At 38.5% G+C, this 14,649-nt stretch overlaps 1 protein-coding gene across 1 annotated transcript; it reads left to right on the forward strand.

Moving 5' to 3' along the window:
- The first annotated feature begins 386 nt into the window (after nt 1-386).
- Nucleotides 387-14,319, forward strand: LOC104235258 (uncharacterized). Its single transcript, XM_009788980.2, has 9 exons — nt 387-657; nt 3,580-3,651; nt 4,802-4,891; nt 6,764-6,806; nt 12,532-12,638; nt 12,987-13,082; nt 13,326-13,516; nt 13,646-13,715; nt 13,868-14,319. Exons 1-9 carry the CDS (start codon nt 478-480, stop codon nt 13,970-13,972), a joined length of 954 nt encoding a protein of 317 aa, XP_009787282.1. The 5' UTR covers nt 387-477; the 3' UTR covers nt 13,973-14,319.
- Nucleotides 14,320-14,649: the final 330 nt, after the last annotated feature.

Here is a 14,649-nt window from a genome sequence, read left to right on the forward strand (position 1 = left end):
TATACCGGGCCGGGCCGGGCCGTTTAACCGGTTCTACAGTAAATCGCGTTGACCGGGTTTGACCAATCCGGTTAACAAGTTGCACGAAGGTGAACGGACCAACCCCCTTACCCTATTAATCCAACCCACCCGACCCCCTTTTATCGGTCCGGGCTGGTTCCGGTTTCAACTGGGCTGGGCCGGTCCGGAAATGGGTTGACCCGACCATTAGACACCCTTAATTAAAACTACTAAATAACAAAGTAAGCCTTCACGTAATAACCAATATTTTATATTGTTAAAACAAAAATATTTTTTTAAAATATGCACTTCATTTGGTAACACACACACAAAAAAAAAAAAGGAAATCCAATATGAAATCCAGTGATTTATACATTATGCATTACTAAATACATATTGCTGAACCAAAAAAGTGCGAGATATCAGTCAGGAAAGCAAGAGAAAACGAAGAGAAAAGCTTGGATTGAGCCTTCTGACATGGCAAACCTGCCTCAGTCACTCTCAATGCTCACCGCCTTTGGAGGAGGACCGGGCAACACAGCCTCGGCATCTGCCGCTGCAACTCAGGACCGTAACAAAATGCAATCAGCAGAGCAACTCGTGCTTGAACTCAGCAACCCCGATCTTCGAGAAAATGCCCTTCTTGAACTTTCTAAGGTCCAATTCCCATTTCAAAATTTGGCCTATAACGTTTACCTTTCATTTTATGTTTTTGTATATTTTTTTTCCCAATTTCGCATTACTGTAAAGTGCCATATATAAGCACGAGCTTAGGATTTCCACCTGTGTGCTTGTTTTGCTGTAGCTGGGTTGCTTGGTAGATTAATCAAGTCGGTCCAAACACCATCGTCATTCAACAATAGTAAAGAATTGAGTGAATTGAGATAGTATGTTGTTGATGGTTGTTACTCAGGTGAATTTTTTTCTTAATAAATTTGTATGGAGATTACAAAGTGGGAAATCCAACCCTCATCAAACAAGGTAAAAGTTCAGCCAGTTAATCAACTAAACTACAAGATTCCACATTACTTAGTGAGTTCAATTTTGGAAATATGACAGAATTGTTCTTTTAGGATTCCGGCAATTTGGGAAGCAAATTGATGTCAAAGAAAGCAATTTAAGGCAGCTTCTGGTGTGTCAGCTTTTATATCTTGTTTCAAGAGCTCTAATCTTTGCTACAGTGACAGAACCCTTTCAGAATTGGTTAAGAAGGTGTGCTACTTTTCAAGCCTGTGGCTAACACTCGTAGCTCCTTTGACTGTAGCAATGCTCTCGAAATTAGGTTCCCAAATGTACTTGGATTCTCCAATTGGTTGGTTTGAATAATTAGTTTGAGATAAGGGGCGCTAGCTTAATATCCCGCTTAATGTATTGCTGTTTAAGGTTAACTATGATCTTTGGGTACTTTTTTTGTAGAGGAGTCTAAAACTAGTTACTGTTTTGGCTGTTCAAAACTCTAGATCATGTGAGTATTTAACTACCTTTCCTAGATGAGTTATCATCTTTGGAGATTTATGTGTTGCTTTTCTGATAGGAACATATATTAATTGTTAAGGAATACTATCCCTTGATAAGCCTCCGTGCTCTACAAAAAAAAGAAAAAAAGCAGACAAAAAGTTTTCTACCAGTCTATATTGAGACGAGAAGCCATGGCCCTCCCTTCTCAAATTCTCGACATTCTCAGCGACTTGCTGAAATTAAAATTGAAAGACAAAATGTAGAAATTATGCTTCAAAATACCCGAATAATATTTCTTGAGGCATATTTGCTCCGTGAACCTAGCTGCTATTGAAGCCCGAATGGAAGCAAGGCATCAAAGGATGCGGGAAGTAGAAGTTATTATGTATTCTAAGGAGTAGAGTAGCAAATAAGCATGAGTACAGTTAATTGAATTGTTTTAGGTAATATGTCTTTTGTCTATTTCCAAATAATACACTACTGGTTATTTGAACGAATAAACCATCCAACTTTTGGAAAGACAGTCACCCTCACAAGCTTTTTCTTCAAGCATTCATAAGCATTCCGCAGCATCCAATTCCCAAAAGGGAAAAAACATAAAGATATAAGGTCACGTCTAGGCAAAAGCTTCTCGATTAGGTTGGTACAATTTAATTATTATCTACTTTTGCATTTCTTAGAGATTTGAATTTTATTTTCAAGTATAGTAGGTTTTAGTGAATACCAAATTGAAGAACAACTATTAACTATAGGATGAAATTACTTTTACTTGGTATTGTCAGGAAAAGAACATAAAATAATAGAGAAACAGAAATTGTTTGAAACCGTAATCAAGTTAGTATCCAAATCAAAAACAGAACTGATAGTTGTATTATACTACAATTTTTTCAAGTATTTTTAGCAATTACTTTGTTATATTCATTTTTAAGGGACACATAAGCAATATAGATGTTATAGCATGTTATAATTCTACAATAGTTGCATTTCTGTCGAAGGATAAAAGCATAATAAAATGCCAAGATCTGCTAGGGATTTAAGCACAAAGACAATTAAATTGTGAGTTTTAGTATTGAAAGGCACAAATAGGGAAAAATCATAAAAAAGTTTATATATATATTTACTGCAACAGATAACTTTAAACACCTGCAACAATTATATGAACATGTATTTAAAAGCCAACTGCATGAAATAAAACTCAAGTAAATCAAGATAGAAAACCATGTCTATTTTTGTGATACTAAATTTCTAATTCACTGAGCAATTATAATATCACTTTGCTAGCTATATTTATTATTTCGTGCCGCCTTTTCAAGGAGCCCATAGCTATAAGGAGCATGCTTTAGCGCCTTGCTGTCGACATTGAAATGGCACCTATATGAGCTGAAGTGCCTAAAGTAGCATCTAGTTCTTAGGTGAGCGTCTTGTAACATTGAATAGATCATTGTCTTACTTCTACTGACTGTCTTTTGCTGTAGGGGTTTCGATTCAGTAAGAAATGAAAGGCAATAAATGGAAAAATAACAGTTTTTCAATGAGAAAGTTGGGAAGTTCTTGATTGCGAACCCTTTCATATTAATTAAGTTAGTGTTATCACTATCTTTTTGTTTTGTTCTGCTCTTTTTTTTTGTTGGTGGAATCACCATACCAATTCTTTTTTTACATTTGTAGTTAGTGACTGCAGATTTTCTAACAAACACATAATATTCTTCCTGCCCTGGCTACTGGCAAGTGAACTGGCAAATTTCTATGCAAGCACTACACAGTATTCTACTTTGTCAAAAGCAAAGCGAACCACATCAGAGCTTGACTTTAAACTCCAGCCTTTTCCCTTTGGCTGAAAATGATATGATGGTTGAGGATAACTACTAATTTCTTCTGTCCTCCAATGCTAAGTGCTAACAATGAAGTTGTGGTGTCTGCCTTAGTGACTGTTATTTTTTTGCTCACCTCTTTTATCTATATATGTGTACAATGTCAGATAACATTTAATTGACATTTTATACTAGATAGTCTTCTTCTCCTTATATTCCGATCCCCCCCCCCCCAACCCCCACCACCACCACCACACACACACACACATACAGAGGAAAAGAAACTATTAATTATGTTATCCTTTTTCAGAAGAGGGAATTATTCCAGGACTTAGCCCCATTGCTATGGAACTCATTTGGTACTATCGCTGCGCTCTTACAGGTAATCTTTGAAGTGTTTCATTCTAATTCTAGAAATTTTATCTTCATAAAAATTTTCTTCAAAAAAAAAAAAAAAAATTCTATAAATTTTATCCCATCTGTAAGATGCACATGCATACCCACCTTATATTGTAACATCTGCCACATCTTCCATCTGTTTGAGCAGACATTTCTTAGTGGCCCACTGTTAGATTGGTGGTGCTTTGCACTTTGTGGCATTAAGCAGAAGGACTCAATGAAACATCTGGATGACCTTGCAGTCCAAAACCAGGCTGTATACTTTTTGAACAAAGTGTGAGCCATATCTCAGCGAATCAAATGAAAGTGAAATAGCAGAGGAGTGATGTAGAATGCCATTGCGGAAAGTTGTTATCAATTTATTTTAGTTGAAATTTAGGAGTAGAACCTGCATGTTATCTTTTGTTTATGGAATGACTGAGATATTAAAATGGTAAAATATTAAAATTCTTGCATTTTCCTACGATGATAAAAGAGGTTTGTGAAATGTTTTTTGGGGGGGGGGGGAGACAGGGGAAGCAGAGCTGTGGTCCCCCATTGCTATTGCTCATTCTTCCCTTGCTGTAATCTGTACTCAGATGATGGCATGTTGCTTGTCTCAGTGAAAGAAACTGGATAATTTGTGAATTGTTGGTGGGAGAGAAAAAATGGATGTAAATGATGGTGGATGAAGACTGGAATGAGTATATGGGAAGAGCACTAAATGAGAATCTTGATGTTGTTTTTTGGTTGGATATAACTGACAAGAAAGGAGCTAAATTCACTAGCAAACAGCTTTCATCTCTGTCGAATATCCAACACTTATGACATCCTAAAGCTCCAGCTAAGCAGATAATTTCAAGCTGTTAAGTGACGCAAGCTAGGATATGCCAAAGAGAAAGGTAATTTGGAGCGTTGTCTAACTTGCTGGAGAATGTTCCAGCAGAGGTCCTCATAGAAGTAGTGGCCTGGCTGTTTCTCGCCTTGACAGATTTTTTCTATTGCAAGAAGTAGAAAATGATATACTCCTTCCAATAGAAAATGGGTCCCAACAGATTGATTTTCAGTTATGAATGTTTTACTTGGAACATGACAGCTATTTTTTTTATATTGATTTTACTTTGTCCATATTGATTTTTTTTACATGCTTGCAGGAGATAGTTTCCATCTACCCTGTTTTGTCACCGCCAAACCTGACTCCAGCACAATCTAATAGAGTTTGTAATGCTTTAGCACTTCTTCAGGTATATAGATTTCTTTTCCATATGGAGTTATTCTCAAATGATTCTTCATGATGTTTCCTTTAATCATCTCTCATCGACAATGTGTAAAGTCATGAGTTATTGCCATGTAATGTTTTCCTTCATAAGAAGTAACAGCTTTATACTACCCAAAAGAGCCTTTTCAGTTAGGAACATTTATTCAGCTGTAGGATGTAGACACTTGGATATGTTTGGGGTTGTGGTTTATGTATCAAGAGGGAGAAAGGAGAACACCGTACTTCAATGGTATTGCGAGAAGCAGTACCAAGCATGTTTCCGTCTTTACTGCTATCACCAAAAGTAGTTCGATGTTGTTCAAAGCCTTGTATCTCGTCAATTACAGTATACTGTACATTTCAGTCTCAATTGACTGAAAGTGAGGTCATTGTAAAAACAGGGTTCATGATTTTGGTTTCTATTAATGTATATCCAATCATGGTCTGCATTCCATGTCTTTGGTGAAAAATAGAGAAATGACAGAATGATTGTCAATGCAGAAATGACACAATGATTGCAATGCACCCGCAGGTATAGTCTCAAAACTTCTATAATAATCTTTCTCCTCTTTCCTCTCTCAATATATGCAAGTTCAAAAGAAAGCTAAGCAACGGTCTCTCTATTTCTTTTCGTTTTCCCCTAGTCTTAATCTATTAGGTTTTAGCATGTCCCAAGTACTTGACGAACAGATGAAAACGTCTTCGTCTATAAGGCTACTTTATTTCATCAATTACAAGTGAATTCCAGCAAATGATAATACAATACAAAGTTTCTTTGGCCCTTACATTCAAGTAGCTTAACCCCAGATCAAAATAACTCCTACTTATCCTAAAGTAACAAGTTAGAATCAGAGAAGGAAAACAAATGTGTACAAGCTATTGGTATGCTAATCTGACTCCTCTAGCCGTTCATTATCAAGTTCTTTCACTCGCTGGACTGCTTCTTCAACACTTCTTGATAAATGATCAGTGTGATCCTCAATGAATTTCAACAACGTTCGTAGTTGTTCTTGGTAAGCTGCACACCTCCGCTTACATCGCTGCCTCTCATTATAAAGTTCAAGGGTCAGCTCTCGAATTCTTTGATCCTTCTCATCCTAAAACAAGCAAAATTGTAAGTCACTGAAGAAAAAAAAATATAAGATCACGTGTGGTGAATTCTCCCACAGAAAAAAAGAGATCATCTTAGGCAAAAGATATTTCAACAGCTTTGAGTAGGGGCAATAGCAGAATGATTAAGTTCCAACATAGTGCATTTCCTTATCGTAAACAGTCTCTCTGCCCTTCCAGGGTAGGGGTAAGGCTGCATACATCGTACCCTCCCCAGACTCCACTTGTGGGAATTCACTGGGCATGTTGTTGTTGTTGTATAGTGCATTTCCCTGTAGCAAAAACAAAATAGACCGCAGATAAATTGGCCTGCCAATCGAGTCATTCTCCCTCTTTCAAACATATATAACAGAAGTATATGTAAGTATGCACCGTACTGGAGGGCCCACATTAATCCAGTTGATTGTTTCATATTGTTCATAATGGTTGAGAGAGTCCTCTTCATGCAACTAGGTCAAGAGTTCGATGCTGGTAGGCTGCCAAAAAAAAGAAAATCCTATAAATGGTAGCTTTTGCAGTTCATTTTAAGAGCAAATTTGTTTTAAGTTTCTATTTTTGGAACACATGGCATATCTGAGACCACATTTCATGTGTCAAATATTTTCATAGATGTGCTTTTGGAATTGTAACCCTACAACTTTCTTTTTTTTGTTTGATTAGGTGTAACCACTACAAGTATCAATTTAATTCTTATGCAGGTCAAACGTCCAACTAATGAAAATGTTTTTCCTTCTGTTTCATTTTGCAGTGTGTAGCCTCTCACCCTGACACCAGAATGTTGTTCCTCAATGGTAATATTTTTTTCCTTTTCTTATGTTATGTCACTATGTGGTCGTGTATAATTTACATCACTAAGAACGTCTTTATTCCAGTTGAATTGGATCATAAACCATCGAAATGAGGAATCCCTTTAGCTGCAACTCTGGAAATCAATTTTACTTTCATTTGCAGTTGCACTTGAATTTACTTCTTATTTTCACAAAACATAACTCATAGCACAGAATCCTTTAGAATCAAGTTGGTGTCACTTTTTGGCTAGAAAAATCTTGATGGGAGAATTGATATTTCATATTATTCAGACATTAAGTCGTTATCATTGCATTCATTGTTTTTCCCTGCAATCAAGTAATGGACACCCTCCTTTCTTGCCACTCCAATGTCCAGAAAGATACATAAAAGAAGAAAATGACTTATATGCTTGTGGCTTCATGTTCATTGGAGCATTGACTTAAACAAATGGGGTTTTGTTAGTTGCGCACCCATGCTAAGTGCTTTGGAACCTTTCACTACATATACTGTTACTCTTAAAGAAACATACTTTCCTTGCCTTTCAATTCATGATGTGTTCCAAGACCTGCATCAACTTTTGTGTGATGATAATTAGGAAAATAGAACTTGAGTGAGATTTCTAGAGTTTTTGTGGAAATGGTTCCATAAGTATTAGTGTATAACACCTTGGCAAACTTGATCCTCATATATCTCCTTTGAGAAATTAATGGATTTGCTGCTTCACATGTGCCTCAGATGACCAAATAATATATGCCCAATTCAGGCGATCCTATTTGGGGAAGAAATCTGAGATTTCCTTGCTTAAAACGTATAATTGCGGGAAAATAGTCACTCCATGTGACCAGGGTCTTCACCATTCCCAATCTTCTCCAAGTTAGAAGCCTTAACTGGTGTTATTTCTGCTCCATCAAAGGAGTGAAGAAGCCCTACTGTTTTGCTTCTGCAGCCCTCTGGTAGATCCATAAGTACTACAAGAGCACTGAGTTCTGATATCGAAGCTCTCCTCCCAGAGGCTGGTCAAAAAGTCACGTAGGACTTCGAGTGATATTAGATCCTAGAGCGCTGCTGTGGCAGCCTAAGTTGCTCGGACTCGGGTGCGGGCATCCGATACTGGCACGGATCCTAGTGTCGGATTCGGTAAAATCTAAATTTTAAGATTCGGGGGTGCGGATCCAGGTATGGATACGGGTGCGGGGATTCGGCTAAAAAATTCAAAATTATAAAAAATAGAACTATAAGTCGGAAGTCAGAACACGACCCCTTGAATTCTTAGTTTTTCTGGAACACAAAGTAGCAAATATGAGACAAAAGTACTACAATATTGAAGGTATGCCATTTCGTGTCACGACCCAAATACTAACCCGTCGTGATGGCGTCTATCGTGGTACTAGCCAAGCCGACATTTCCAAAATACTTCCAACATTTAACAAAAAAAGAATAAAGAAATTTAAAATAACCGGAGTTTTCATAAAAAAGTGGGTAAACCCAAACACAAGTGCGGAAACATAACTCCCAAATTGGGGTGTCACTGAGTTCATGAGTATCTATACAACCAGTCTAGAAAGAAGGGTCTACAAGAGTCTGTATCAAAATACAAATAAGGAAACGACAAGGAAGGAAAAACAAGGACTGCGAACGCCGAGTAGCTACCTCGTAAATCTCCAACGATCAACCGCGCATGAGATCAACGCCCACCGTGCCCGGAAACACCTAGATCTGCACACGAAGTGCAGGGTGTAGCGTGAGTACAACCAACTCAGTAAGTAACAATAATAAATAAGGAACTGAAAGATAGTGACGAGCTACACAGTTATAGTTCATTTTAGTAATCTCAGCAAGAAAGTAGACATGCTTTCAAATCCGGCAATTTAAGTCAAATCGGTTATACATTATCAAGTTTAGGTAAAACCGGATAGAATATCTTCCAGAAATTTCAAATCAGTGACATATATTAGCTAAGTACAACAACAAATGAAAGCAAGTACAGCCTCTCAGGGCAATAGTCACTCAATCTTTCTCAATAGCTCAATCACTCGGCTCTCAGCCCTCAACACTCACACTCAATAGGTACCTGCGCTTACTGGGGGTGTACGGACTTCGGAGGGGCTCCTTCAGCCCAAGTGCTATATCGCTGCGGTGTGCAACCCGATCCATAATATATAAATAGCCATAAGGCTCGTTGCGGCGTGCAACCCGATCCATATATATATATATATATATATATATATATATATATATATATATATATATATAGCCCTAAGGCTCGTTGCGGCGTGCAACCCGATCCATATACATACTGCCCTCAGGCTCGTTGCGGCGTGCAACCCGATCCATATGTACACATATATCTCACAGCTCGGCACTCAGGGCCTAACTCAGTCACCAACCTCTCTAGTCTCTCGGGCTCTCAGAAATCATACAAATCAGCCCAAACAGAGATAATAACATGTATCAACAAGAAACAAGAAGAGACGGAGATATGATACGCAAGTGAAACCGTGACTGAGTACAAGACAACAAATAGCAGCTAATTCAACAAGTACACGACCTCTGCGGGTCCCAACATTGACATCATATAGCCTAAGCATGATTTCTAACATGATTTGCTGTCAAATTTCTATAACACAGGGAGAGCATATAGCTAACAGCAAGTTATTCAACTTTATAGTTTTACGGGACGGACAAAGTCACAATTCCCACGGTGCACGCCCACACGCCCGTCACCTAGCATGGGCGTCACCTCCAAACCAATCACATAACGCATAAATCCGGGGTTTCATACCCTCGGGACCAGATTTTAAACTGTTACTTACCTCAATAAGCAAAACTCTACTCGAATATGCCTTTGCCTCGCGAATCGGCCTCCAAATGACCCGAATCTAGCCACAAGCAATATAATATAATCAATATAGGCCTAAGGAATCAATTTTACAAGAAAAATACGAAACTATAGCCAAAATCCGAAATTGGCTCAAACCCGGCCTCCGGGCCCACGTCTCAAAATCCGACAAAAGTCACAAAACCTGAAAGCCCATTCACTCACGAGTCTAACCATACCAAATTTACTCAAATCTGATAACAAAATCCCATTCAAAACCCCAAAATTCTAGCCTAAGAACTCTTCCTCTTTTACCCCAATTTTTCATCCCAAATCACAAATTAGATGATGGAATTAAAGGCATAATCATGGAATTTGACCAAAATTAGATAGGAATCACTTACCCCAAACACCTACGCAAGAATCTCTCCAAAAACCACCTACCGAGCTCCCACTTCAATTTTATGATATGAACTCGAAACCCTCGTTTTGAATCTTTTAAATTTGCCCAGATATACCTTCATCGCGATCGCGAAGCACAATTATGCTGCCCCACAAATTAACTCTACGCGAACGCGGAATCTCCCACGCGAACGCGATGCTCTGCCCCACTGACTTACACGATCGCGAACTGCCTCATGCGTTCGCAATGAACAAAACACTTGACCTCAGATCCTACTCCTTTTCCTCTTCGCGAACGCGGCCTAGTCCACGCGTTCGCGTAAACTGCCCCTCAAAGCTACACGATCGCGGTCCACCACTCGCGAACGCGTAGGGCAAATTCCCTCAGCGGCCAACTTAGCCTACACAATCTCGGACCTGACCACGCGATCACGTATAAGGAAACCAGATGAGCAAAAACCAGAAACTTCAGCTATCAAACTAAGTCCAAAATTGATCCGTTAACCACCCGAAACTCACCTGAGGCCCCCGGGACCTCAACCAAACATAGCATGAAGTCCCAAAACCTCATACGAACTTAGTCGAACCCTCAGATCACCTCAAACAACATCAAAAGCACGAATTGCACTCGGATTCAAGCCTAATGAACTTTGAAATTTTCAAATTCTACAAACGACGCCGAAACCTATCAAATCACGTCCGATTGACCTCAAATTTTGCACACAAGTCATAAATGACACCACGAACCTACACCAACTTCCGGAAATCCAATCCGACCCCGATATCAAAATGTTCATTCTCGGTCAAACTTTCCAAAATTCCAACTTTCGCCATTCAAGTGTAAATTCGACTACGGACCTCCAAATCACAATCCGTACATACTAGTAAGTCCAAAATCACCTAACGGAGCTAACAGAACCGTCAAAATTCAAATCTGAGGTCGTTTACGCATAAGTCAACATCCGGTCAACTTTTCCAACTTAAGCTTTAAATTAAGAGACTAAGTGTCTCAATTCACTCTGAAATCACTCCGGACCAGAACCAACTAACCTGATAAGTCATATAATAGTTGTAGAACATAAAAGGAGCAGTAAATGGGGGAACGGGGCTACAACTCTCGAAACGACCGGCCGGGGTCGTTACATTTCGCATGTCTTAAATCTGTTTTATTTTTAATTTTGGGAAATCAAAATCTCCATTTCCCCCCAAAATTGTCGATGGGTTCAGATCAAAGTATCCGAAGTTGGTTGACCGAATCCGGGACGTATCCCGCTCCCGTCCCGTGTCGAGACGGGTGCGGCGCCAAAAACGAAGAGTCCGCGCAACATAGGTGGCAGCACATGAGGCTGCTGAGCTTACTTTGTTGGTCCCTTTGAGGGTACCAATTTGTGTGCCATTCACGCCAGAAGGGTCAAGGGTTACCATTATGCCTAAGGATATTCAGTTGGTCAGGTAGGTCAGGTACTTCAGGGATGAAATGGCTTAATCTTGCTGATCTGCTTCCTTAGTAAGTTTTTGTAAAATTCATGGTGAAACGGACATTTTGTGGGGGTTCGTTGTTTTGCTTGAAATGTTTGGAAATGAAGATGAAATTCCTCCAAAAAGATCTTGTGTTGTTTCTTATTCTGATCTCTCTGCTTTTGTCTCTGTGCCAAGGAGAATACAGAAATTTCAACATTGAAGCTTCGAAGGCAGGCTCATTTTCCTTATCGTTTTTTTTCAAAAGAAAATGAAAATTGGATATGAATATGAAAGTATTGGTATCACAGACTTGAGACTTGGTTACTGATGGGTGATTTAAGGTTTTATGATTAATTTATGTATGGACTCTGCCAAATCAACAACCAGCAGAGAATGGATTCCACTTCTCTCCAATGAGTTGAACACTCGTGATTTCAGTTTAGCAGATTAAATAACACATATACGCAACTGTATAAATAGGAACTTCTGCGGGGAGCAGTAATGGCGCAGAGGAACCTTTCTGTTGCAGCTTCTATTTTTAGTTTCAGTCGTGGTGGTCATGTTTTATAATTTAAGGGCTCCCAGATTGGAGCAAAATAGGATTGTTTTTCTAATATGGCTTGTTAAGTAGGCTTTTTATTGAGGTTAGTCACGTGACACATGTGATGTACCGTGAAGTTGCTTAGCATGTTAGGTTTGAGAGCAAAGATGGTCAACTTTTACATACTTGGAGAAATATATCCGTTTAAGGTGATATTCAGAGGATTAAGTTCATTGAAGTGATACTTAAAGGACTATTTGGTGAAAGCTCACGAATTTCTACTTTCTCTTTATTTGACGAATCTTCAACTGTATACTACTTTGCAATGCATATTCCCTTATCATTGTACTCTTCTTAAAGATTCTTGGATGCATTTTGTATTCTTGATGTGTTCCCAAGATCTGCCCAACTTTAGTGTGATGATAATTACGAATTGTGATCTACTGGGTGTGTTTTACTCTCTCTGAATCTGATGAGATGCTTTCACATGTTCTTTACTTTGCAGCACATATTCCTTTGTATTTGTACCCTTTTCTAAATACAACAAGCAAATCAAGACCTTTTGAATATTTGAGGCTTACTAGCTTAGGTGTCATTGGTGCCCTTGTGAAGGTAACATTTCTAATGTATTTCACGCATACTTTCTCTTCTTTCAGTATTTATATTAAGATTCATTCATGTCACATTATACTATGTACTGGGAATCACTGAAAGCATGAGAAAGAAACCACGAGAAGGAAGTGCAATTCGAGATTCCGAAGATGCTACTTATGGGATCCAGAAACATTGTCAAAAATGGGATATAATAAACATATTGAAATTAACTTTTTATATGTCTGCTTACTGAAATTTCATGTTTATTAAAGTGCAATATTCATCACGTGCATCTGGTTGCATTTGTGCTTCTCCATTTTTACTTCAAAATTTAATGTAGTCTATTATTTGATCGTCTCTTTGCAGGTAGATGATACTGAAGTAATCAGTTTTCTACTATCAACAGAAATAATTCCCTTGTGTCTGCGCACAATGGAGATGGGCAGTGAACTGTCAAAAACGGTTGAGTGCTTCCCCGAAGCCTTTCTTTCCTAACTTGTAACTGAAATTTATGTTGGTTATATACTCATGATGTCTTCAACAGACTCTTCAGATACCAAAACAAAGACAATTTGTGCCGCACAATTATATTCTACTCGTTATGAAAACTTTCTTGTTTCTACATTCTCTTGTATTATTACCAGTTACATCCTCTCTCCATAAGTATCAGCTTTTCACGCATCTAATTTAGAGTCACGCTGACAGGTTGCAACTTTCATTGTGCAAAAAATACTTCTAGATGATGTGGGTCTGGATTACATATGCACCACAGCAGAGAGGTTTTTTGCAGTCGGCCGAGTTTTAGGGAGTATGGTAGGTGCACTTGCTGAACAGCCTTCATCAAGATTACTGAAGCACATAATTAGGTGCTATCTTCGGTTGTCAGATAATCCAAGGTGAGACTTCTGCAAATCAGCATTTAAATATCCTTTCAGCTCTGTTATGTATAACAGATCTGGTTTCACGGAACTTCCACCTTTTATGCTGCACTGTGAGCGAATGCTGGTGTTCATGGTTTATGGCAGGGCATGTGATGCACTAAGAAATTGTCTCCCTGATATGCTTAGGGATGCCACCTTCAGTAGTTGTCTTCGTGTATGTACATTTCTCATTTAAGTGGTTCATCTTTTTGGCTAAGCTCTTAGTTTTCTCTCAGTTAAGAACATGAAAGCATTCTTTTATGCTCATCAGACACTTGTTTTCTTTTTCTATATTCATGATGGGTTCTTTTTCCTTATGCTCAACAGGAGGATCCTACAACGAGGAGGTGGCTACAGCAATTGATTCACAATGTTAATGGTAGCCGTGTTGCTCTACAGGCAGGAGGATTTGATCATTTGCTGGTGAACTAAATTGAGATCTTACTTGTGTTATCCGTGCAGTCTTAGACCACTAAGACTCACTTCATATAGGTGGTTTGGTATAAGGCTCATTTAGGTGTTTGCTAGGAAGGTGTCTCTTTTAATCTGATTGCTGGTCTTTTTTGGAGTTATATTGTGTTATGTAAAGAAACACAACATTATGGTTAAACCTCAGACATTTGGGTCTGAAGTTAGGCTTGGTTGTTCAAACTTCAGACATACAAGTCTGAAATTCGGGACGACTAAGCTTAATTTCAGACATTTTATATGTTAGGCTTTGGTAAGCCCAACTTCAGATCCATATGACTGAAAATTTTATGTCTGAAGTTGATTTTGAAGTGGCTACATCTTTTTTATTTGTGAATTTCGGTTATTCTTTAAAAGGGGTCCCCAAAGCGGCTATCTGGTCACTTCCCCCATCAGTAAATGAGGTACTTAGAATGGGTGAAATTCAAAAGTACCCAGATTTACAAGTGGTAATTGAAAAATAGCCACAGTTTCAAAAGTAATTGAAATTTAGCCACTTTTCATGTAAGATAAAAATGAACCAAAACGCTATTCAAAATTTGGGAAATATTCTATTATGCTGGAGTTCGAAATTTTTACATGTGAATTTCTAGCACAACATGTTGGAATTTCATAATGTGCTGGAAGTTCATACACAGGTG

This window comes from Nicotiana sylvestris, chromosome 6, assembly GCF_000393655.2.
Source record: "Nicotiana sylvestris chromosome 6, ASM39365v2, whole genome shotgun sequence".
In the NCBI taxonomy this organism is placed as follows: domain Eukaryota; kingdom Viridiplantae; phylum Streptophyta; class Magnoliopsida; order Solanales; family Solanaceae; genus Nicotiana; species Nicotiana sylvestris.